We start from the raw sequence: 27064 nt of genomic DNA on the forward strand, positions 1-27064 counted from the left end.
AAAAATTGTCGGGAAAATATTTCACCATTGGCATAATTGGTGCTTGCAAAGGGTTGCACGTACGTACCTACAAATAAACCATAATGGCATACGTTTAAAAGCTAATCGCATTACTATACAATTTGGTTGGATTTATACATTGAAAATATATTACGCTTTAGCGAAGTTTGTCGCCTTGACATGACAGTCTATTTTCTGGCAGATAATTCCAATGGTCTCCTTTAAATTGGCTTATACTAGTACAAAGGCATAGTGGTAGGTAGGTACATCTGCGAGTAAAAAAAGAGTAGCAAATTGGCTTGCAAGTTGCAGCAATTAATCTTCTATTTCCATTTCCCTCAATTGTAAAACCGTGTTTACTGATTTAAACGACAATGACTGCCAACCAATTTCGAAACCGTTTTGGAGCGCGATGTAGTCTAATTTAAGACGAGTTCCAGCTTATATATAATTCTGTTCCATACAACAATGAGAATTTTGCTTTGAAAATGATAAAAATTGCGTATCATTGTTGCTGCAATTTTATTGCTCGCTGGTGTATGTACGACATCCTCCATTATACAAGCCTTTACATATTAAAATCTAATCCACTGTTCAAAACAATTTAACTAACTTTTTAACTCGGTAAAATATGTCGAATACAAAATCAAAACATTTACAAGTGAATTATCTAAATTTTGTACATAGTTTTGGCTGCTTTAGCTATATGACCATTTCATATAGGGTTGTGCGTAGGATTTGGTTATTCCTCATCGACCTGGTGCCGGTGGCAAACCTTCTTTATTTTGTTAAAAAAAAACTTGTAGAGCTATTTATAAGTTCACTCAAGCGAAGGCAAAATATAAAGGAACGGACTCACCGCTTTAACCGGTGATATTCGCTGTCGCAATTGGCCTGACCGCAGGCCTAGGTTCGCTGCCCTGTGGTTGTCATTGTAGCTGATATATTGTAGCCCGTATGGTCGTAGCTGATAAAGATGCGGCTATGTTGTTGTAGCCGTTATAGTCGTAGCTGATAGGATTACGCTGGTATTGTTATAGCCGGTATGGACGTAGCTGATGAAGATGCGGCTAGTATTGCTGTCGGTGGTACCGCCTGTTGCAGGTGTTAACATTAGTGGCCGCAGGCCTATGTTCGCGGCCCCGCTGTGTGCGTTGCAGCTGGCGGTGGCGGTACGTCTGGTAGTTGTTGCGCTCGTGGTTGGCGCTAATGGATGGGTTGGGGAGATACTACTGATGGTGATGCCCGTGATAATAGTAGGCGCCGTTGGTGGTGGTGGGCGCTTTGGGTCAAGGTAACCGAGTGAACCGGCTGGCGATAAAGCTCCGCGCTACCCTGTACGAGCCGGATGACTTGGCTCTTTGACTTCAATTGTATTACGCGGCGGCGTACTGCTGGCCCTGGAGGCGGAGGTGGTGTCGGACGCTTTTCCGCAGGTGGTAGTGTTCTTAGTAAACGTAGAGGAAGAGGTTTATCTCGCTAAGTGTGACTGCGAATGCCGACCTACTTCCACTGGACCTAGTGTCCACACAACATAACCTGTGCAGAGTTTATTACCACCCAAAATAGCCGCGTAGAAACGAGATTTGTCGGAAAGAACGGTTTCGGTGCTTTGCGCTATTGACTCTTTCCTCGTTTCTCGACAATTTCCTGTGTAGGTGCACAGCCGGCGAGGATGTTTTTCGATCACCAAAATTTTACGCCCTTTCACTTACTTATCTTCCCGGAAACTCATTTTTTTTCTTTTTTGCTAGTGATGGCCGGTCTGTCTTTTTCCTTCTTTTTCGATACTTTTTATCGCAACTTTCGCCACATCACTAGGTGTGTTCGCGTGAACACGCTCCCAAGTGGATCGTAGCCGTAGACCGTAGCAGCAGACCGTAACAATACATACCTATAAACCTACGCCCGAAGTTAAATAACGCAGCGAATTCTATATATGTACGTATGTATGTGTCGCATCAAGCCTCACTCAAAAGCAATTAGCGCGGACAGTTCACAGCGAACAAACACACATACGCATTTTTTGATAAAAATGTTACTTTGTTTTAAACAATTTGGCTGATATAAGAAAGGAATCAAGTATTTTTTTTTATGCAGATCGAAGGTAAATATTTCAAAGTTTTACTGAAAAGTAGAATTTTTGAAATCCATCCATCCGTTTATGAGTTATAGCTGTGTAAACAAAAATTTTATGATTTTTTGCTACATTTTGGCAATTTGCCACGCCCCTATAATATATATCTTCAAATTATATTAACTGTACCATCTCACGTAGCTAAGCTTTCAAATGCAAAAACCATTTTAAAATCGGAGCATTCTGTGTGAAGTTATGTGCATACACGGCATTTAGCGACTTTATTTTATAAGATTTATAGATAGATAAGTAAATATAATGTAAGGTAAATATATAATATTAACTTACAAACAAAAACATGGACATATGTACATATGTACATACAAACGCTGACTTTATTTTATGTTTACATTTTAGTTTGTACGCACTTCGGAATCATTCGCAAATTGACACTTTTTGGGCTCACAAAAGCTACATAAAAAGAAGGGACGTTTTGCGACATTGATGGTGTTTAGCGCGATAATAGCGATGCGCCATGTGATAAAGCAAAGCATTGTTTTGTTAGACTTTTGTTTGTGTACTGTAGAAGGCTTTTTAGCAGTCCAATGGGTAGCCTAGCACACGTACGACCGTAAGCGGGCGTAAAGTTTTTTTTTGAATAATTTTTTTTTTTGTGGGAAATTGCTTAGATTTACATATGCATAGGTATGTACGTACAATGTATACATGTATGTATGTAAAAATAGTTAATTTATTACGACATGTCAGTTAAATATGCAACTTAAGTTAGAAATACATACTGAGATGGTTTTTTCTTCATTTGTCCTCAAAAGTTGACAAAACGATTTACAGCAAAAAACTATTTTAAGCTTTAATATTGCGATAGATACTCGCGAAAACGAAAATTCGACCAATTGCTTTAAAAGGTTGGCCTGCCTATTAACTCAAATATGCAAATCTGTATTGATGCTATTTTCCTGAGAAGCAAAGCTCTACTTCCCTTTTCTACTTGACTTCCTATCGTATTCTTAACAAATAAAACTTCCTATTAACCCACTTGAATCTGTACCTTTGACCGAAGAAATAAAGCTCTATCTTCGCCTGTCGTTCCTCCTGCCTGTGAACCCTCCTATTACACAGGCCGACAAATTTAACACCCGGAAATTAGCCTATGCTTTTTAAAGGCCTTCGGTATGTTGAGTCTGAATACGGTGCTAGCCTCTTACTTCCATCTTTAGATAAAGTAAAAACTCCACATAGTCATAAGGAATAACCGCCTAAGTCCTATGTGAAAGTATAGAAGTTAAGGTGGTATTGCTTGTGACCATATGGCACTAAATATTACATACTTTTCTGCGCACTTGATGTTGTTTTAGAGATTTTAGGCGTTTGGAGTTTTAGCGTAGTGAATGCTGGAATTTGGAGTCTGCAAATCATTAATGTTAAAAGGAATAATATCGTCTACTCTGCCTGCTCGCAATTTCAAACTCAACATAAAGAAGGTCTGCCTAAAAGTGTGCTACATAGATTGCTTTTGTTCGCAGCGATTAAGGACGTTCGTGACAAAGTCACGCCTTAAATACAGCCGAAAAACGTGTGCATTGGATGTTAATTGATTGATCCTCGGTCCTCGGTAAATGTTGCTTATACCTTGTCAGCACACCATCATATCTAGCGACCGTTTTATGTATTGCCGGATCTCATCACAGAAACTTTGATGGATGGACAAGCGTTCTAATATAAACATATGTATTTTGAGGTATCCCAAGCAATTTCAAGCGGCCAAATACCAATTGTTATGCACATTACAATGAGGAATCCAAAAAGCTCCTATAAAAGGCGCTTATTGATGCATATAACAGAGCTTGGTCTCTTTAAACTGATGTTCAAAGAAGCCTTGATGGAGCAAGGAGCTGAGTCTTCTTAGGGGACAGGTAAGATAAATGTTTAAACTGGCAAAGGTCGCTGAAAGCAAAGCGTACAGAGGCTTTTATAGGGATCTGTTAATCCACAACCGTATAATTCACAGGGCGAAGATAGTTTCATGGAAAAACTTTTGTGCGGATATCACGTGCTCCAGCGAGGCAGCGCGGTTGAGGAAAGTCTTAGCTCGGGAGAGATAGTTCACGGACTAATAAATAAATAGAACGGGTAATAATTACGTAGTAGTAAAAGTCTCTTGATGTGTTTTTCAACACATATTTTCTATGGGGAGCAGATGCAAAAAAGAAAGAAAGAAAAGTGAGCAGACAGTATTTACAACACTATCAACAAGCGAGTTGTGCCGAGCTTGGTGGCTGATACGATTATAGGGATCAGTTGAGGATCTGCATATGTGAAATTCACAGGATAAAGAGAGTCTAATGGAAAAATCACGTAGCGGGTAGTGCCGGGCTTGTTGGCTGATACGATCACAGGGGTCAGTTGAGGAAATGCAACTGTAAAATTCACAGGACGACCAGAGTCTCATGGAAAAACTTTTGTGCGGACATCTAGTGCTCCAGCAAGACAGCTTACATTAGTAGTAGTGAAGTGTTTCTTGATGAGCTTCTTGAAACACATTTTCCATGGGGAGCTGATACAGAAGAGCCAGAAGACCTCACTTACACTACGATCATGGAGGGGGTAGTGCCGGGCTTGGTGACTGATACCAACATCGAATGGACGGTGAGGTCTCTCTTTAAGTTTGAATCGCTTGCCTGGATAATACTGGTAGTAGCACAGCTATCAGATCTAGAAGCAGCATCTAGCATAGGTCCTATTGAACTTCTAGTATTTGGTTAAAGGAGGGGGGTTATTTTAAACCATAGGTGCTGGTTTTTGAAAAGGTTTTTCATTCGAGGTCCTTAACTTAGCAAAAAATTCACATTCTGATGCTTACAAGGTAGAAATCAGAGATGTTACAAAAGGGGCGGGTTACATTATAGCTACTATATGACAATTGATCAAAGATTAGTCATTTTGAATAAGATAGGATCTATTAGCGACGGGTAAGCCTCTACGCTTTCAATTGCCAAAAAATATGTTAAATACTTTTTTGTCTACTCCAATTTACACTTCAGCGTTTCAAACTAAAAACATTACAACAACAAGTAAGCAACAGCGGCAAGTAAACGTACTAATGTGCGGCAAGTTTGAAAGTTTTGAAAGCGCCAACGCTGAGAGTAAACAGACAGACAACCACGATAAGCTAGATTTTATTGCAATATAAAAGCTGCTAAGCATCTCGCTAACGACATTCAGTTATTCGAATTCGAAGTTAAAGGTAGACAGTTACTTAGCCGAAAAGCGTTACTCGTTTCGTGTGCGAAAATACAAAATAAATAAAAGCAACATGAAGTCTTTTGTAAGTGTAAAAAAAGGATGTGAATGTGTTTCAAATAATTAAGATTTGAATTTGAACGTCCTGTATAAAAAAAATCAAAACTCATAATACAAGTTCTAAGCAAACATACAAAAAAATTAACAACATCGCTGTTGTCGATATTTCCCTCGTCCTCGCAAAAACTCGACTGCTGAGCATAAGTGACTGGGTGATTCTACCTCGCTTTACTCAATAAAGCTAACACAGCTAGGCATGCCTAGTATATTTAGTCGCACCGCATAAATTCTCATTTGCAGAGCTCTGTTAACATTCCAATAACCATGGATAGATGAGCTTTTGTAAACCCCAATAGCTTCGCCGAGCGCTTGGACTAAACCACTGACCAGAAAGACATCGACACATGGCAAGAGGTGTTCTCAGCGTTAGCCTTTGATCAGCTATGCCAGGCTTACCTATCCAGAAGCACAGGGCAGATAACCAGCGGTATCCCAAAGTCTCAACCATTCAATACAACAGTGACTGCTCTGGCCAAGGGAGCAGCCTGAGAATTGCCAGGGATATTCTTATGCTCTGGCACACACATAATTTTTATCAAAGAGTAGTCGGATGCCACCACAAGTCAGATCAAGCAATACCTCACAACACTCAATGTCACGGTGGCCGAGCTTAACGCTTTGATACGCCTGACTATCCGAGTTAAATTCCCCAACAGTTACAATGGCATACATCCCATCTACCCTCCCGTTCAGCCTGGATCCATCCGTGAAAAGGTTTACCAGACTCCCATTCCGACACCATTCCTCCTTTGAGGGAATATCTGTGGTGTATATACATCGTAACCCCACGCACAGTAGTCTGTACTGCCTGAGTGAAGTCGAAGTTGGTCTCTAATATAAAGCCATAGAACTGTGGTAAGGCAATGCCGTAAAGTGTCATGCGCTGAGAGCAGTAAGCCATAATACGAAGTTCTATTACATCGACATGAGTTAGCGTGATTGCTCCATTTTTTCCTTATTTGTACTTTGAACAATCACATGGTAAATGCTGCAAGTCTCTTGATCCTATGACTGGGAGGAATACCAGTTTAAACTTTTCCCGAGCTCTTCGTTTTACTAATGGTATAGAGAATACAGGGCTATTGTGTTTAAAAAGATCCAATAAAGCTATTCTTTACGGACTAACTTTCAGCTAGCTTGGTAGTTGCTATCCCTCTATTGATAATAATAATAACATTAATTTTGCCGCTACCGCTACTGCTGCGACCTACATACTTTATACCGACTCTGAACCGCATCTGCTAAGGCACACGAGTTTTAGCTTTGTGGCTTTTCATGGCATAAATACACACTTTGCTTTGAGATCTGTCCATCAAATGTGTTTGCTCTAAGTACTCCTTCAACTTTCAATAGGCTTGTGTTTGATTAGGTTTAGCTCCGATACTTCAGTACAGAGTTATGTTAAGCATTGAAAGATTGCATACAATTGCATTTCTTACCACAAAGCCTTCGAAAGACTAAATTATTTAAAAAAATATCTTCTTAATGTGTTTAACGTAATCCACTTCTGAAATTAAATTTGTTATATTCCCGATATACAGCCCCTTGTAGCCATCGTTCTGGTACTAGGCACTGCAACAACAACTTACGCCGCTACCGTGCCCGATAATGAGTCCGAAGCATCCACAAATGAAGAACATTTGGAAACAGCAGCGAGCAGTTTAGACGAGGCACATAAGCAGGAGAAGCGTTATATAGGTGGCGCATGGGACCCATATTCCTCGCGTCTCGGACTCGGCTTAGGTAAGTCGCACAATTATAATAGATTAAGGAACAGATAATAATAATTGGTATTTTTTAACTATGCCCTTAATTCGTTAAACAAGATGGTGGATCTCTTTACAACACCGGTTACGGCGGTTATGGCAGCTATAGCGGTCTTGGTGCCGGTGCCAGCGCGCTCGGCGGTTATGGTGGTTATGGCGGTTATGGTAATTATGGTGGCTACGGCTCTGCTGGCTATGGTCCTTATGCTGGTTATGGCAGTCCATATTCATACTACAATGCCCGCTTTGGTAGCGGCAGTTATCCCTATTCTCGTTTGGGTTACAATTATCCTTCCAGCTATTATGGTGGTTATTCCAGTAGTGTCGTGGGCAATGGCTTGGGCGCTTTGGGTGGTGGTGTTGTACCACCTGTTGGCGTTGGTTCGGGCTATCAATATGGACCGGGTATTTCGGGCACAGTTTATTAAAGCGATAAATGACGATAAAGGACCAAATAGTGAATGCGGTTGTTGCGCGCAATCTCCGATAAAACTTGTTTGCTTTAAAAGGCTGCCAGGGTCTCGATTTTTAATGCCTAATGTCTAATATTAATAGAATAATTTAAGCCATAGCATTTTTTGTACAAATATTTAAAATAAATTGTTTAAACTTGCTTATATTTCTATCTTTTGATTTGGAGTAAGGTGAAACTCTTGGGCTTTATTCAGGCGACGTTATAGTTCAACAAATGAAAATACGAAGCCTATAACCGCTACCACATGTGGCTTAAGGGAAGAAGGCGGCTTCGCTCGTGTTTCACTAACATGACGAGGTTGCCGACTTATTTGTGCCTCAGACGTTTGGATATTTGTTTGTTATTTTCATCGGTTAAAAAATAGTACAACGAGTCCAAAGGCGTTGGTTCCACATTGCAATTGAAAAGATGGTGCCATGTGGGTACACAATGCAAGCAGGACATACATTATGTATGTCGGAGCTGATTCTGGATAGCTAAGAGCCTAACCTGTTACGGTATCCATAGCGAAATTTAGCTAGAGTGTCGCGCGTATCCCTAGAGAGATTGATTTCCTCTTCTGCAAGTTCAGGGTATTTGACTTTAAGAACGGGGTTCCCCAGACAATTCATGGAATAGCGGTTCGACGCCTTTTGTGGATATCACTGAGGGCTTTTTGTGTTCTTCTTCTACATACGGCTGAAATCTCAGGTGCCGTATGGATTGATAAGGGCAATACAAAGCTTTATAGCTTCAGAGCTCCTGCAACCCAATTGGCATTCTCAAATACGCGAGGGGAATCCTGTTACAGATATGAATGTATCACACATATTTAACAGGTGATGCTCTGGCGACCCCAAGTTCCACATGGAACTAGGAGGTGGGGCGGGATGGCCTAGAAGGTACAATGTGCCGAATCTATATCCGGCAAAGGACCATCAACATGATTATATTTTCGAGAAACATCTCCTAATATTTCCTTTGCCAGTTCAGCAATGGCAGAATGTTATCAAGCACAGCGGTCCTATGCGGAGTATGTTGTCAGTCCAATGATTTAGGACTTTTTTTATTTATATGCGCAATTTTTTGCCACGGCGCAGTACTAATTTCCTTTGTTAAAAATTTTTAAAGTGCTAGTTCTTATATGGCACGTCGATATGACAGTTTTGGGGTTCAAAAGGGTTAATAAGCGCAATTCACCGCTTCCGCAACCTAATAGTAAACCTCACCTACGAGAGGTGAGGCGCTGACGACCCCATCCCAAGTAGCTCATGGAACTAGGAGCGATGGCGGTATGACCTAAAAGGTTCAATGTTGTCATATTAAATCTTTCCTGAGATGGACGGGCTAGTACCATAATTGTGCTTGTTACCGGATCTATATCCGGGGTGTCATTATCGCTATAGCAACAACAACAATATCATATCAAACGTTTAACTTAAGACAATTTCGGAGGACTTTAATTCAGACATACGTTTAAGTATGTTGCCTCCTTCTTTGTTACTAAGTAAATTAAAGTGCCAATTTTTTTTTTTTATTTTATTTTATTTATGAAATTGAATAAAATAAAAAGTATTTACGATAAAAATCTCAAAACATAAAATATTTAATTTACGAGTTATTTTAGTTTTAATTGTTTGTAAAATTATATATGTACATATATAATTGTACTAATATATATTTCTTTTAATAAATGAAATGAAATGGAATGAAATATATCCATATATATATATTTTTTAATTGCTCTAATTTAAAAAGCAGTCACTATTACAGCATATCCCCAATTCTTTTTTCTCTCTATATGGACACTATGAATTCTCTTTTACGATGCTGTCTACATTCACATTTCACTATATGCCACATGCTTATCTTTGATTATCCAAAACGAGTCGACGATATCGCCATTCTTATCGTCAGAAACTTGTTCAAAATAGAGATGAGTGCTGTTGTAAGCCTTCATGCGTGTATAGCCGTAATCCTATGGAAGTTGATATTTTGTGAGTACAACGCATTATTTAAATCTTTCCAAAAATTTCAACTTACATTACTGTGAAAAGCGTTCCACTCTGGTAGCGTCTCTGAAAATGGCTCACGTTCCTCTTTACAGCCAGCCGATCCCGTTATAACTTGTATAGGCGCCTTGGCATTAGTATAAGGTGCTGCCGCAGAACCATTTAACACCTTAAAATCATAAATAGGCCAAAGTCGCGTATAGAAATGTTCGTGCGCGAAAATCTCTACATCAACTCCATGTTTGTAAAACAAATCCTCCAATCCAAACATTTTCACCAATGGTAATCCTTGGCGTATATATGTCTCAAGCTTTGCATTACAATCATATTCTTTATCGTCACTACAATACATCGGACGATGTCCGTATGTTATAATCCATGGACGTTTTGCACGATTCTCTGGTTTGTTAGCTTCGCGTAAATCATTCTCCAGCCATTGAAACTGTTTGGTAAGCAATTTAAAACCATAATCCAAGAAGTAGTAAACTTCTGTAGAGAAAGAAACAAAATGTACAGGCCCCAAATTGAAGCTGTACCACAAACTATCACGCCCGCCAGGCATATTGAAGCGTGTTTTATAATTAGAGAAATTGCTGTTTTTTAAAGAAGCAAGCAATATGTTACTAATTTATTTCAAACATATTATTTTGTCACACTTACTATTTTTCCTCATGATTACCAGGACATACCATATATGGCACGTAAGCGGCTATAGCTTCCACTTGACGCATGAATTCATCGCCGACACGCGCATTTTGTGTATCCATGTCGTATGCAAAATCACCTACGTGTATTATTGCATCGTACATTCCCTGTTGAGTATCACGTTGCAGACGCGCCAATGATTGTGCATTCTCATTGCCCATATCACCAAAGATGGCGAGACTTGGCTGCCAATCGCTGCCGCTGGGCGGTGTGGTAAAGGTGAAACGTGCTGACCAACCCAAATCACTGCCACAAGAATATTCATAGGGTGTCTTTGGCTTTAAATTCGACAACGTTACTTTATGTATATATTGCCCATGCTGCTTTGGACCACCATCAACGAAGCGACGTGAATCACCAGCGACCGCGCTTTTGATGTCGACATTATATTCGCTGTAAAGTACGACTGATTGATTGGTAGCATCACGTGTGGACCATGTCACCACGATGTCCGTTAGGTGATCTGTTTTTTTTTTTTTGTGTTTGAAAAGAAAGAGTTTGGAAGTAAAAAATTTGAATACTGATAAACTAACTCGCTGTAATTTTGCAATAATACATCATATAATAAGTTGTCTTATCACATCATCACATATGACTAGCGTACTTGTATGTACATATGTATGTATTTATTTGAAAATTTGTTCCCAGCACAACAATTTTGACAAATTATTTAACAGTGCTAGTCATGAATAGCATGAGCTATAAAAAATTGAATATTTATAATAATAATAAATTAGATTAATCAAATCAAATTAAATTAAATATAACGGATAATAGTGAAATATTTATGTATGTAAATGTAAATCCCAAAACTAAATAAAAGTAATAAATAAATAAATATTAAAAGCAGCAGTAGTGATGATAACCTTTGGCTGGTTATAGATCGAATAGTATTTAACAAATGAAGAAAGAAGACACAGAGAAAGGAAAAGGACTTAGAAATGAATTTTTAACAACATCAATTTGAGACCCAGTTTAAGAGTCTGATGACTCTTTTTTGACGTGCAGAGCATTACTTAAGAGTCGAAGACTTGTAGGTAGGGAGTTCCAAAGACGTATTGCAGTAACAAAGAATTGGCGCTCAGAGGTTAGCGTGCGGTATCTAATGTGCTTAAGAAGAAGCACCGATCTTGATGATTGCAGAAAAATAAGCTTACGATATAGATAGTCAGGTTCCTTCGTGTGTATCAACTTATGGAGGAAGGACAGTGTTTTGACTTTTAAAAGATTTTCGAAAGAAATGTTTAGCAAACTTTCAGCATGTTGTGATACGTGGTCAAGTCTTTTCAACCCATAAACATATCTAGCAATGTTGTTGTAAACAACATTTAGTTTGTTCTTGCACAGATAGTCACAGTTTGAGTAAATCACACAACCATGGAGTAGCGTAGGTATTAAGTACGCTTTAGCGAGAAGTAGTCTTATGTGCAAAGGCGTGAAATACTGTGTTAACCATAGTGTACGAAGCATTCCATACACTTTTCCAACCGTTCTAAAAATATGGTCTTTCCATGTCAATGTTTTGTTAAAAATTACACCTAAGTTTTTCGCCGTATCTACGTATTCTATAACGGAATTGTCGAACACTACATTCTCTAAATCATTAGTGGGAAAAGACCTTCTATGAATAACAATACATTTTGACTTATTCGGGTTTATACATAAGCCATTCATAGCAGCCCATGAAAATATTTGATTCAAATCGTGGTTTCAGTTACTTATGCACAAGCTAGTTTGATCACGAGGACAACACGTAAACAACTGCACATCATCAGCGTAGATATGAACATTACAATACTTAAGGACATCGGGTAAGTCATTGATGTACAGAACAAATAACAGAGGACCCAGGATAGAGCCTTGAGGGACGCCTCTTAAGACATGTAGGAAGTCGGACTTTTCACCATCTATACATACTGCTTGAGTCCTATCGCCAAGATATGATCTTATAAGGGCAACTGCATGACCAGATAAGTTAAATAGGTTTTCCAGCTTCCTACAGACCAGAGTGTGGTCTACAGAATCGAAAGCTTTGGAGTGGTCAAGAAGTGTTAAGAAGGCAATGTAACTTTCATCCACTCGCTCACGAATTTCGTCTGTCACAGATAATAGTGCCATTGTACAGCTCCGTTTTGACCTGAAACCGGACTGACTGTCTGACAGGAGCTTGTATTCATGTACATATGATACGATTTGCCCATGTAGAATACGTTCAACGACCTTAGAGGGGAAAGGGAGTATGGCTATTGGTCGATACTCATTATTTTGTTTACGGATTGGAATAACTTTTGCAGCTTTCCAGTATATTGGGAAGACACCGGTCGTCAAAATTGAGTTGCGTTAGACTTCACAGAAAGTATGGCTTGGACAACATCACAATTATCGACACAAACAAACTCGAAACGGCTAGTGTCAACATTAACACGCGCGGAGTAGTTATCAATGCACACATTGTCGGCTGAGTTTGGTAGTCTTACAAAAGTATTATTTATTTCGTTGATATCGACATCAAGGAATGAGACAGGTCACTTTTGGGCTTACCAATTCCTATTTGGTTGATTTTGTTCCACTTTTCTTTTGTATCCAAAGCAGAACTAAACTTATACTTAAAATAATTTGCCTTTGCCAGCCTTATGGCTTTGTTTGCAGTAAGCCGAGCTGTTTTAAAGCAACTATGCGCTTCCACTGTTTTGTACCTTTTCCACCGTGAGTAGGATTGGTTACGAAGGTGGATAAGGTGTTTTAATGTAGCATTGAACCAAGGGCTATTCTTGTATTTAGGTGTTTTTATTCTTAGTGGAACGTGGAACTTGTTCATTATAACTAAAGTTAAAACCAGAATGAAGTCACAAATACATATAAGTTAAATCAAAAACAAATATCTTGTTTTATGATTATTTCAAAGGTAAAATAAAAAAAGTCAAGCTTCGCTCATTGAGCCTCATTCATAGACGACGATTATTTGCTCAGACATCACTTCACACCCGTTTACAGATACATCTTAGGCTCTTACAACATCAAATGATGCAGTAAGTTAAATCAGATGAGATTCATTAGCATCACATCAAATCGTTCAAATCATTCCTAATCACACCTTTATGCAGACCACTTCACACTGCATCTTATCATATTAGCTCACATGTGCGCTATTCTTGTTATCAGCTCACATCACTTGACTCAGAGCAGCAAGTGACAACACATCAACTCAAATTAAAGCATACACCTATACTGGAAATCTGTAAATCTTTTAACGACATTCGCCATCGTTATATAAATAATCGATAAATGCAACGATATCGAGTTTCCTAAACAACTTCTTATCTATATTCGTTAATCTATGACCAGCTTTTCTCGCGAAATAATATGAGAATTTAAAAAAAAAAATTTTTTTTTTAACGTCATTAGCTGTGAAGCAACTTTTTCTATTTGAACAGCGATCGTTAGTTAAAATTTCGACAAATCGCAACGTTAAAAGTTAGTAAACTCGCCTACTGAAGTCTTATCATTTCAAATCACATCATGTCACTTCCAATCACATCACACAGCAATACCGACCAAAAAATATCGCAGCATGCAATAAAACACCGTCACAATCAAAGGTAATCACATGATATGTCGAAACTAATTTCAAAATCTCTTATTAAATCGTCTCAAACGGCACTACATCAAATGAAAAGAATTTGCTCAAATGCAAGTTATAATTCATATATGATCTTGCATTACATGGCACCATATCAAATCAAAGCATATCAACCAAAAACCAATCACATCACAGCGCATCAATCAAAATCAATAAATATCAAATCATAATGAATCAAATTGCATCGTATTCAATCAACGCCTAACAAAAGAAATCATACGAATTACGCCAATCAAATTAGGTGGTATGTATTAAGTCATCTCATATCGCATCGCTTAAAAAAATCACTCAAATCTCATGCCATGACATCAATTCAAATAAAACATATAATTTTGTCTTTTAAGAAAGAAAACAAGATAGGAGTAGAAACAAATCGATTCATGAAGAATGCTAGCTGTTACTTATATTATATTTTGGTTAGGTATAAAAAATATTTTAATTTGGTGAATTCACAGCCGTGGGCATATGCACACTATTTGGGATATTTTTATAAAAACAAGTTATTATATAGATAAAAAGAATATATGTTTGTATTATGCCTATTAAGTTCTTGCTATGAAGTCTTGGTCTTTGACATAGCTAAATCCTTTGTCCTTCACAACCCAGAATGAATCAATTACTTTCCCGTTCTTGTCATCAGAAACTTGTTCAAAATATAAATGTGTACCATTATGAGCCTTCAAACGTGTATAGCCGAAATCCTAAAAGAAGGAAGTAAATAACGAATTACTTCTTGAACTTTCATTAAATAACAATTCCCCAACCTGGCTGTGAAATGCGCTCCACTTTGGTATCACTTTAAAAAAAGGTTCGCGCCCCTCCGAATTGCCCGCCGCACCAGTTATAATATGAACTGGAGCACGTGGATTATGATAAGGCTCTTTGATTGAGCCATTCATCACTTTGTAATCATAAATTGGCCATAAACGTTCATAGCAATGCTCATGCGCCCATATCGTTACATCAACACCCTGTTCATAGAACAATTGTTCCAAGCCGAACATATGCAACACGGGCAAACCAGTACGCACAACTGTTTGATGATGAGAACAATCATCACCATTATCATTACTGCAATACATCGGGCGATGACCGATAGTGATAATCCATGGCTGCTTTGCACGATTCTCTGGCCGGTTGGCTTTCTCCAAATCACGCACCAACCATTCATATTGAAATAAAACACTTTTTAAGCCATAATGTAGAAAATAATAAAGTTCAGTGGAGAATGCAACAAAGTGTATGGGACCCAAATCAAAACTATAAAAGAGATTATCAGCGCCGCCGGGCATGCTGAAGCGTCTGCGGTAATGCGAAAAATTGCTAAAACAGAGAAACGTATTTTACTTTACCCAAATAATACTCTTTAATACTCACTATGCTTGTTCGTGATTACCCGCACACACCATATAGGGCACATAAGCTGCAATAGCTTCCACTTGTCGCATAAACTCATCACCGACAGCACCATTCTCCGAATTAAAGTCATAAGCAAAATCGCCTACATGCAAAACAGTATCATACATACCACGTTGTGTTTCTTGTTGTAAACGTGGAAGTGATTGCGCATTCTCATTGCCCATATCACCATATATAGCAAGCGATGGCGACCAATCTGCGTGCGCAGGTGGTGTGCGAAACCAAAATTGTGGTGACCAGCCAAGTGAGCTACCACAGTGGTATATATAACGTTTATCGGGTTGAAGATGCGATAAAACTATCTGAAGTAAGGGCATAATAAGAGAAAAAACAAAAAAAAAGCAAAAAACATAATGATAAACTTACACGATGTATGTACTGAGTATTACGTGCACTACCACCGTCCACAAACTTCTCTGGTGGCTGCGTTGCATTTTGTACAAATTCAAATGTTTCAAAACCATATTCACATATGGAGGTTTTAGTGTTGTCGCGTGTAGACCAAGTAACAACAAAATCACGAGTGGACGCTTTAAAATAAAAACATAAAAATGTGTGGAAGACGTTTTTGAATGGAAAAGTCTTAAACTTATTTGCCTAAAGTATACAAGAAAAAACTTGTTTCCTTCATATGATGTCATATGACCGAATGGAATACTATTATGACAGGAGTATGGGTGATATCATGTAACGGCAACCTTAGAGAAGTAAGCCACATCCTTGTATACAAAAATAAATACCATTTTAGACCAGTATTTTTAGATTCAAAAAATACGCAACCTGGGTATAAGTGACGTTAACTCTAATAACGCATGTGATGGTCGTAAGATGTTCAAGGTCAGAGAACGCAAAATTTAATTTACTAGACACAGTGAAACAAAATACAGTTCTTAATATAGCATCAAATAATATTTTTATTAAAAAGTTTTTATATTAAATTCTCTAAAACGCAAAAACTAACATGTTGAATAATAATAATAGGTATAATTTACATCGTAAAATATAAATATACATTTTTAAAAACAAATCTTAAAGCTTCAAGTAAAAAAATTATATTTGATCAAAATTAAAATTTGTTTGTGCTTGACAAAAAAAATTGAGAAATACAAATGAGCTCCTCAATTAATACTGTTGACTCTTGGTTACAAATTACAAACAGGAATGTTTATTTTCATCACTTTTCTAATTAGCTTCGAATGTGTTTTATGTTTTTTGAATCATGAGTTACATCAATATTTTGTATTTAAATACTGATTTTTTACCCTTAAAACATTCACCACCCAAAGCATGCAACTTTCAGCAGCGACGAATCTGAGTTAGGAAATCAAATAAGGAATCATGATTAAAAAAGAACTAGACAGGCGTTTTCAGCACATCAGAATAAAGCTGCTCTAAAATTTCTTTATCTTTTTCTGTACTAATTGTTCCAATTGTTAAATGTTGCCTCTGCTGTTAAAGAAAACTGCTCTTTTTTGTTGTTTTTATACATAACTGCCATGTTTATCTTTGATAATCCAAAAAGCATCAATTATATCACCGTTTTTATCATCAGAAACTTGTTCAAAGTAGAGGTGTGTATGATTATGTGCCCTCATACGTGTATAACCATAATCCTACGAATGTTAAATTAAATTAATTTTAGCAAACTTCTTTACATCAATTGAATACTCTCACCTGGCTGTGAAAGGCACTCCACTTAGGCAAATCATTTACGAATGGCTCTCGTCCCTCCTTACAACCAGCCGAACCTGTAATCAAATGCACCGGCGCACCAGGATTAAGGTACGGCTCATTAAGTGAGCCATTATACACAGTATAATTGTAAATGGGCCAAAAACGTTCGTAAGAATGCTCATGCGCCCATATTTCAACATCTACACCTTTCTCATAAAAAAGATCTTCGAGTCCGAACATATGTAAAAAAGGCCAGCCAACACGTGTTAAAGTTTCCGAATGTGTACAATCATCACCATTGCCATTGCTACAATACATTGGACGATGACCATAAACAATAATCCATGGTTGACGCGCGCGATTTTCTGGCTGAGTGGCTGCCTGCAAATCACGTACAAGCCATTCATACTGAAAGACGAGCGATTTTAAGCCATAATTAAGAAAGTAGTACATTTCTGTTGAGATGCCTATGAAATGTACGGGTCCCAAATTGAAACTGTAAAATAGATTATCTGTACCACCAGGCATGCTAAAGCGCGCACGATAATTCGAGAAGTTGCTGCAAAAAAAAATATTTAAACAAATTACTTTTTGGTGTATAATCAACGAATTGAATTAAAAAACGAAATAATGTAACTTACTATTTCTCCTCATGATTTCCCGGCACTACCATGTATGGCACATAAGCAGCAATCGATTCCACTTGTCGCATAAACTCATCTCCCACACGCGCATTCTGCGTATTCATGTCATAGGCAAAGTCACCCACATGAATGATCGCATCGTACATGCCCTTTTGGGTATCCTGTTGTAAGCGCGCCAACGATTTTGCATTTTCATTGCCCATATCGCCATAGAACGCCACAGTGGGCGCCCAATTATCACCAACAGGCACTGTGCGAAATTCAAAAAGCGGTGACCAACCCAATTGTCCACCACAATGGTAGGCATAGGTATGATTATATAAAAGATTTGATAATCTGACCTATTTAGTTTTTAATATGGGATGTGAAAAGCAAGAATAAACTTAATTTAACGAAAACAATAGCGATGAAAAAATTTGTGCAGGAAATGAGTTACTGAGCTAGAAACACATGAGTACCTCAGCCAAATATGTACAACACTCATTTCCCACAACATTCTTGAATGCTTGCAACTTTACCCTATGTATGTATTGTGACTTTTGTTTATCGCCACCATCCACAAATTTCTGGGATGTGCCATTGGCTTGCTGTGTTAAGCCATCTAAACCATATTCAACAATTGATTCGATGGCATCGTCACGTGTGGACCATGTTACCACAACTTCATTGGATTGTTCTGTAAATACACAGAAGTGGCAAACAATACAAATTATTATTGCTAAAGTGCCAATGGAATGATGTGCATGTGAATAGTTGTTGTTAAGTACAATAAAGGACGAGTGCACCAATAGGAACGATGAGAAAAGTCTTAAGTGGTTTTCGCTGAACTTAAGTCTGCAAAGACCTACAAGACTGTCCATTAAAACTCGGGTGCGGCGTTGTGTTCAAAATTAAATTTGCCAGCCTTAAACGTCGTTTTGAACTAGTGCTTCTCATTTAGCTCATTCTTTCAAAATTTGCTCATTTTATTGAGACCAGATGCAAATACAAAATACAAATGCAAGAAGTTTTACCTGGATATCGGGGCCACTTTCTAGCGTTCCCTTCTGCTTATTGTCCTAATAAATATTAAGAGAATAACTAATTTTTCTTTCGCAAGAAGAAATTGACTGTATTCTTCATATTCTCGTAACTTCATTTTACTATCGCCCAATTTTTGCAGGTTAAATATCTTGTGACGTAAGCTTCCACCTAAATAATAATGCGATCTGTTATCCGACCAAAGCCGTTTTAGGCGCCTGATAAGTAAGTAAGCTATATACATACATTGTTAAGACTTCATATAAACTAATATCAAATGATTCTCATTAGTTTTGTTGGCAGAATATTCCACCAGAAATAGATAATTTGTTGTGTACTATATGTACTGTATATATCCATTACCAATTCCATGTGGAACTACGGATCGCCAGAGCCTCGCCTGCTAAATATATGCACGATACATTCGTATTTGTAACAGGAATCGGGTAGTTATGAGGAACTTGGGCCGCCAGAGCCTCGGCTGTTAAAGAAACAGGATTCGTCACAGGTAGGTAAGGTTGACAATTGGGTTGGAGAAGCTTTATATTGTGCTGGCAACCCCTTGAAAGGGTTGCTCTGCACAACCCCTTGAATCAATTTGATATTTTAGTCGCCTCTTACGACAGGCATACCTGCCGGGGGTATAATTCCAAGCCGCAAACGTTTTTCAAGTCAATCATTCATTTGTAGCAACATTATAGAAAATGAGGAATTGGATTGTGGTACTTCTGTTATGTATAAGCAAAACAATTTCATTAGGTTAAGGCAGTACAGCAATAAAGTTATTGTTTTAATGTGTTTATTAGTTTTTTCGTTATTATTTTCTTATCTTTACTTGCCTATTTCCTTCAAATCAACAACATTTAAACTGTCCTACAGCCATATGTTCTCTATTCGCTTATCAGTGCACTAACAAAGAAAACAAACAATGGAACTTATTTCAGACTGCGAAACGGCGTCGAATGCAATACCGTTTAAATAATAATAATATAATTTCACTTTATTTATATAAAATTGAGTAAAGTGTTTATTATTTCTTAGGTCCGGCTTTTCAGTGCGAATTTAAATTCCAGTTAAAGTTGACTAAACTTTAAGCCCTTCACTTCGGCAGCTTAAGATGAGATAAGCAGCAAATTTTTATGTTATTTTATCGAACAAAGCGGCAAGGTTAAACTAAAGGCAACTTCAACTGGTGTTTTAACTGGCACTGGATAACCAGAACTTATTTTAATCAATTTCTAGAAAATATGTTTCAAATTTGGTGCTAATGCAATCTCATAAGTCGATTGCTGAGTGAAATATTACCCCATCTCGGCTGCCAGTTGAAATTGCCCTATCTCAGAAAACTATTAAAACACACTACTTAAAAATTTAACTCAAAAACGCTCTATCGAAAAATTTGTTTCAAAAGCCCCCTATCTGAGTCATGATGCACCCACATTCGGAGATAGGCGTTTTTGATTTGGTAGATATGTATTTCGATCGATTTATGATATTAAACTGGAACTGAATTTGAAATATATTTTTAAGAAATCAATTATATTAAAAATTCAACATATTTCACATTGGATTTCAATGATAGAATAGAAGCAGAACGTGAGTGATACATAACGATCATTAGGATATACATTTCTGGCTTACAACTTCTACCTATTCAGAATCAACCCCGACAATCCGATTCAACCCTGTTGAAACTGCAAGATTTCTCGAACATCCGTTAGAGAATGTTGATGACAGTTCACTCACAAATTGCACTACTGGATCGGGGAAGCACTTCTAGAACAACAACAACAATAACACCAACAACAAGCACAGATAACCATCCAAAGCAGTGGGCCCAGACGGCATAGCCATGCCGATGCTTAAAAGCCTAGGGAAAGAGGGTTTCAAATATTTAGTACATGTCTTCAACCTGTCTCTTTCCACCTTTGTCATACCCGAAAAATGGAAAATGGCTACTAAAGCCTGGGAAACCAGCTAACATAGGCACAGGGATTCAAGGGGTTGTGTAGCGCAATATATAGCTTCTCCAACCCAATTGTCATGGAGCTTGGGGGTGGGGAGGGAGGGATGGCCTGAAGGTTTAATGTGGCCATATAAATCGTTCCCGAGACGGTCGGGCCAGCACCATAATGGTGCTGTGTTACCGGAGCGTATCGGATCTGTATCCGACAAAGGACCATCACATCGATAACGCTCCCCAAAGCCTTCGGGGAGTAACCTAATCGCTACAACAACAACAACAACAGCTAACATAGGAGAGTTGTTGTTGTTGTTGTAGCAATGCTTCGCCCCACCTAACAGCCGCGACCGATCACAAATTGTCATCAATATCCTCTCACGGGAGTCTAAGGAAACTTGCCGTTTCAACAGGGTGGACCATAATGAGAGGGGTGTTAAAGGCGTTGGTTCCACATTACAATTAAAGAGATGGTTGGTGTCATGTGGGGACACTTGCAAGCGGGGCATACATTTTGTATGTCGGGGTTGATTCTGGATAGGTAAGAGTTTAACCTGTTACAGTATTCAAAATGAAGTTGAGCAAGAGTGACACGCGTTTCCCTGGGGAGTACGCGTTCCTCTTCCGTGAGTTTTGGATACTTTTCTTTAAGTACTGGATTCACCGGGCAATTCCCGGCATAAAGGTCCGACGCCTGTTTATGGAGTTCACCAAGGACCTGCTTGTGTTTTTTCGTTCATACGGCTGGGTTCTCAGCTGCCGTATTTCCTCAAAATGCTTACGGAGATGACTCCTTAAGCCCCTAGGCGGTGTTGGTTCATCAATCAGATGTCTGTTGGGATGCTCAGGTTTCTGGGTATTCAACAGGAACTGTTTGGTCAGCATCTCATTTCTCTCCCTGATGGGGAGTATTCTCGCCTCATTATGCAGATGGTGTTCTGGGGACATAAGAAGACAGCCCGTGGCAATTCTGAGAGCAGTATTTTGGCAGGCCTGTAGCTTCTTCCAGTGGGTAATTTTTAGGCTTGGCGACCATATGGGTGACGCGTAGCACGTAATCGGCTGGCTATTTGCTTTGTATGTAGTCATGAGCGTTTCTTTATCTTTTCCCCAGGTACTGCCAGCGAGGGATTTGAGGATTTTGTTACGGCTCTGAATTTTCGGAACAATTGCGGCTGCGTGCTCACCAAAATGTAGATCCTGATCAAACGTCACACCCAAGATTTTGGGGTGTAGGACTGTCGGTAGCGTAGTGCCATCGACGTGGATGTTCAAAATGGTCGACATTTGGGACGTCCGTGTTGTAAATAAGGTCGCGGAAGATTTATTCGGTGATAATGCCAGGTTTCGCGAGGCGAAAAAACTGGAGAGATCAGGGAGGTAGCCGTATATTTTATTGCATAGCTCATCGATCTTTGGGCCTGGGCCTGTGGCCATTATTGTGCAGTCATCGGCGTAGGAAACGATTGTGACTCCTTCCGGTGGTGAAGGTAGCTTAGATATGTAGAAATTAAACAAAATTGGGGATAGGACACCACCCTGTGGCACCCCTTGTTTAATTCTCCCTGGTTTTGATGTTTCGTTTCTAAATTGCACCGATGCCTGCCGACTACCCAGATAATTTGCGGTCAACCTTTTAAGACATGGGGGAAGGGTAGACCCTTCCAGGTCTTGCAGTAACGAGCCATGGTTGACCGTATCAAAAGCTTTTGATAGGTCTAGCGCTACGAGTACTGTTCTATGGTGGGGGTATTGATTTAAACCGCAATTTATCTGGGTGCTAATGGCATTTAGTAGTGCTATGAAGTTTTCTGAAGCCATGCTGATGAGAGGCTAGCTGCAAATTTGCTTGGAAATAAGGGAGCAAAATGGCTTCAAGCGTCTTTGCTACTGGCGATAGGAGAGATATCGGACGATACAACTCTCCTATTTTAGCTGGTTTCCCAGGCTTTAGTAGCGGGACCACCTTGGCCATTTTCCATTTTTCGGGTATGACAAAGTTGGAAAGAGACAGGTTGAAGACATGCGCTAAATATTTGAAACCCTCTTTCCCTAGGCTTTTAAGCATCGGCATGGCTATGCCGTCTGGGCCCACTGCTTTGGATGGTTTAGCGCGACTAATGGCGTCCTCAACCTCTTTAGCGGTGATGGTGATTGGTGACGCGCTGAATTTGTGTTTATGTAAGGCGATGGAGACTTTGTCTTTGTGCTTAGTCGGATTCGATAGGGACTTTACGGTGGACCAAAGTTTACCCACACCGGTAGAGAGGTTACAACCTCTTAGGTTCTCCTCCCATTTCGCCCGCTTGTGTTCGTCCACAAGCAATCTGATGCGTTGGTTTATATCCCTTATTTGGGGGTCGCCTGGATCAAGCTGTCTTATAAGGTCACGTTCTCTCGCTAAGTTTGCGGCCTCCGCCAGGAAGTGGGGCCGGATTTCGGGAATTCCCCCGGCGGGAATGAAACGTGCCGAGGCGGATTAAATGACCTTACGGAAGGCACGCTCCCCTTGGCGGGCATCAGTCGGGATAGGGAGGGCAGCAAAGCGGTTGTCTGTAAAAGAATTATATTCTTCCCACTTTCCTTTTTTGAAGTTTATGAAAGTTTTTCGGTGACGATGAAGTCGGCGGTACGCTCGAGCGAAATAAGTATAGGCAGGTGGTCGGATGCCAATGTTACCATCGGCTGCCAGTTGACGCAGTTTACGAGTTCTGCGCTCACGATTGAGATATCTGGCGAACTGTGACAGCTTCCTACCATGCGTGTGGGGGCGTCTCCGTTTATTGTGCAGAACATCGTTTCTTCTATTTGATCCGCCAACATCTCACCCCTACTGTCCGCCCGCAAGTTTGAAGGCCATAGATTGTAATGGGCATTGAAATCGCCTAATATAATGCGATTGTTGCCAGTAAGGCTCAGGCGTAGACTACGGGACGCCCTTGGGCGTGAACAGCAAGGAGCCACAAAACATTTATAAAAGTTACGTGGACATCGGGTTTTGGGATCAAGCCCAGAACAACCTGTACGATGCAACCATCCCTTACACGAGACACACTGAACAGAGTATGACCGTCCTAAAAACATTATTTTCCGGCAGATGTAGCAAAACCATTTCTCAGGACCGGGGTCAGGAGACGGACCGGGATTGGATCCGATGCCTTCCCGGAGTAAGAGAATGTGGAGCAGTCCTGCTGCAAGGAGCTGCTGGGAGGATGACAATTTGTGGGAGGGACGCAACAAATTAAATGGGGTCACACTGAAATGACAATCATTGGTCGGGAAAAATCCCGAGTCGCTCCGGTACATAGAACCGACTGCCTTGGGAAGCGTATCGCCCGATATCTCTCCTATCGCCAGTAGCCAAGACGCTTGAAGCCATTTTGCTCCCCTACTTCAAAGCAAATTTGCAGCTAGCCTGCCATCAGCATGGCTTCAGAAAACTCCATAGCACCACCACCGCGCTAAATGCCATCAGCACCCAGATAAATTGCGGTTTAAATCAAAACCCCCATCATGGAACAGTACTCCTAGCGCTAGACCTATCAAAAGCTTTTGATACGGTCAACCATGGCACGTTATTACAAGACCTGGAAGGGTCTACCCTTCCCCATGTCTTAATTATTATTATTATGATTTATTAACATAATTAAATAAATTAACTAGTTAAATAGACTAGTGAGCACTAGCTGCCAGGGCTATCGGCTCTATATTATAACTTAAATATATGTAATTAACAGAAGGAGTTTTTTGAGTTGGTTTGCTAGATTGTTGCTTTAATAGCTTTGATGAAATTGTATATTGCGTTTAAGTTGTCGTTTGTGGGATTTTTTAGAATGGTTATCCAATTTTTCTTTAGATAGATGTTTCTTGTTGCTTGTAGTATGGTACAGTCGGAGAAAATATGTTTCAAGGTTAATGTATGTATTTTGGAGAGTGCGCATGTTGGTGCAGGCTCTCCTGAGAGCAGATACTCATGCGTACATCTTGTATGCCCAAGGCGAATGCGAGAATAGATTTCAATTTGTTTTTTCCAGATGTTTGGTGGATAGGTTGGAGATACCAGTTCTTGGTTAATTGATTTTTAGTGATGGTGGTTGTAGCTATTCCATTTTTCTTTATCTTCTTGTCGTAGACGGTGTAGAATGAACCGTCGCATATCATTTTTTTCAATGGTGCTATCTGCCGTTACAGGCAAGTTGCTAGCTGATTTAGCCGCGGTGTCTGGGTGCCTTTCATGGGGGTGTTTTTCGCCTTGCACTCACCGGCGTCACCCCAAATCGTCGACTCGTAGGTGTTTTTACACCCTCCATCCCTCATGTAGGGGCGGAGCCTCCTCGTGGTGGCACCTGGTAACGCTTCGGCGGCTAATTCGAGCGGCAACCTCTCTTCCCACTCTCCTCAAACCCTTTTTTCCCTTCTTCCTTTTTCTCTCCCCCTCTCCTTAAATGGGCTGGATCAAGGTGTTATACGACCCGTGCCGAGGATCAGCCTGGCTGGGGGCCCATAAATAGCCCAGTCGTTAACGGAGTGCATCGAATACCGGGCGACCTTCGATGCTATTAAGCCTTACCCGGACATCGCGGATCTCTGTCCGGGTGGACCTTTCTCCTTCTCCGCTACTCGTGGGTATAAAGTATGGAGGATAAATTCTAAAAAATTATAAGGAGGGCGACTCTCCAAAGAAGAAGTCGTTAGGAGCCTGCTCCGCTAAGGCTACGGCTCAGCCCGGCCTAAAATGAACTGAGAGAACTCCTCAGAGGTTCGCTGCTGCAGCGGCAGATAGGCAGAAAAGGGCCGAGAGTTTATCCGGTTCGAGCAGTCCGATGGCCAGTACCTCTCATGGAGGGGGTACTGACCGGGAGGTCATCAGTGCCACTACCGCCCCTCCCTTGGGTTCCACCAGCAAGCCCTCCACCCAGCGACAAGCGTCTGGTGGGTCAACTGCTGGGGGCCTCAGGACGAGGGAGGGGTCGGCTATAGGGCCAAGGACAAACCTAGGCAGGAAAGGGCTGAGGTAAAATCCAGTCAGGGTACTCCAAAGGCCGGTACCTCTCGGGGAGGGGCCACCGACCGGGAGGCCCTTGGGGCGGCTGCCGCCCATCCGGTAGCCACCAGCACGGCTGCCACTCAGCGTCAAGCGTCTAGCGGTTTGGCTGCTGGGGGCTCCAGGGGTGTGGGGGGCCGGCTCCAGGGTCAAGGGAGGCAAAAATCCCAGTCATCAGGACAAGCGCTGGGCTGCCCGGATCCTGCGTAGGAATGCCTCCTCACCGGTTAGGGAGGGGGAAGTTTCCGCGGAGGACTGGGCAAACGCTCAGCGTGATCTTGTTTGGGCGAAGCAAATGTTGCCGGAGTTCAGATCGGACTGGGTCGAGAGCAATGAAGCCTCGAAGCGCCAGCGGTCCATAGATGAAGCCAACCCTACGGCGCCGAAAAGGGCCAAGGTGCAGGGAGGCTGGACTCGGTCTTTCGCCGAAATAGCCAAGGATCGGCAGATCATTGGTGTGATGGATGAGAGCAGCGAAGATGGCAGGATCCCGAAACAGCAGTGGAAGTGGATCGAGGCAGCGCTCGCTACTGTGGCCGTTAAGGTCAAGAAAGATAACCCTGGTCCGCCGCCTTCTTATACCGATGCGGGGTGGTTCGAGGGCAATATAAAACTAATTGCGTGTGACGACGCCAGGTCGGCGGAGCTTTATAAAGCCGCCGTCTCGCTGATAGGGGAGGTGTATCCGGGCGCGCGCCTCAAGGTAGTGGAGGCGTGTGATATCCCCTCACGACCAAGGGCGCGAGCCTGGGTTCCAGTGACGCCAACGGACCCCGCTGATATCCTGGAACTTATCCAGGAGTACAACCCGGGTCTACCGACCCAAAACTGGAAGGTGGTTAACGTTGAGAAGACTGAATGGGCCACGATGCAGATAGTCCTGCTGCTCGACAGCGCAAGCGTCGAAGCGTTGAAAAGGCAGGATTTCAGGGTAAGATACGGCTTCGAAAATATAAGCCTTAAGGTTTATAAGGCTGATGTCGAAGCCTTGGCATCTCGTGCGGAGGTGGCTGAACTCCCCCCCCCCCCCAGTGAAGACGAGATGGAGGTAGACGAGGGCGAAGAAGCTGGGGGCTATGCTTCGGCAAGTTCGAGCGGAAGCTTGGCTCTCAGAGGGTTATACTCTGAGGGTCAGCTTCTGGAGGATGGCGATTCCGACGCGACGCTCACGGGGGAGAGCACAATCCGGGTCCTCCAAATAAACCTGCATCACTGCAAAGCAGCATCAGCTGCACTCCTACTGCACCTGTCTTCAAGTGTGGTAGACA

At 40.8% G+C, this 27064-nt stretch overlaps 3 protein-coding genes across 5 annotated transcripts in view; 1 reads left to right on the top strand and 2 right to left on the bottom strand.

The window, feature by feature from the left end:
- The window catches only part of Mybbp1A (MYB binding protein 1a), a 168411-nt gene that overhangs the window by 88103 nt on the left and 53244 nt on the right, over positions 1-27064 (bottom strand). The window lies entirely within an intron of this gene.
- Positions 5280-7843, top strand: LOC137247733 (keratin-associated protein 19-2). The gene is made up of 3 exons (XM_067778693.1): positions 5280-5423; positions 7000-7201; positions 7285-7843. Exons 1-3 carry the CDS (start codon positions 5412-5414, stop codon positions 7650-7652), a joined length of 582 nt encoding a protein of 193 aa, XP_067634794.1. The 5' UTR covers positions 5280-5411; the 3' UTR covers positions 7653-7843.
- The window catches only part of LOC137249359 (acid phosphatase type 7), a 28158-nt gene continuing 10296 nt past the window's right edge, over positions 9203-27064 (bottom strand). The window contains exons 2-5 of one of the 3 annotated variants that reach the window (XM_067780749.1): positions 15821-15984; positions 15413-15756; positions 14800-15358; positions 14469-14736 (exon numbers count right to left, since the gene is read on the bottom strand). In XM_067780749.1, coding sequence (XP_067636850.1) covers positions 14578-14736; positions 14800-15358; positions 15413-15756; positions 15821-15984 — 1226 coding nt within the window. In that variant the 3' untranslated portion in view covers positions 14469-14577. Of the gene's footprint in view, positions 9657-9721; positions 10284-10350; positions 10859-14468; positions 14737-14799; positions 15359-15412; positions 15757-15820; positions 15985-16341; positions 17068-17128; positions 17688-17769; positions 18114-18290; positions 18449-27064 lie in introns of those variants that run through there. The other 2 variants (XM_067780752.1, XM_067780751.1) reach the window with 2 other exon arrangements.

The sequence above is a fragment of the Eurosta solidaginis genome, chromosome 4 (assembly GCF_040869045.1).
Source record: "Eurosta solidaginis isolate ZX-2024a chromosome 4, ASM4086904v1, whole genome shotgun sequence".
Classification (NCBI taxonomy): Eukaryota; Metazoa; Arthropoda; class Insecta; order Diptera; family Tephritidae; genus Eurosta; species Eurosta solidaginis.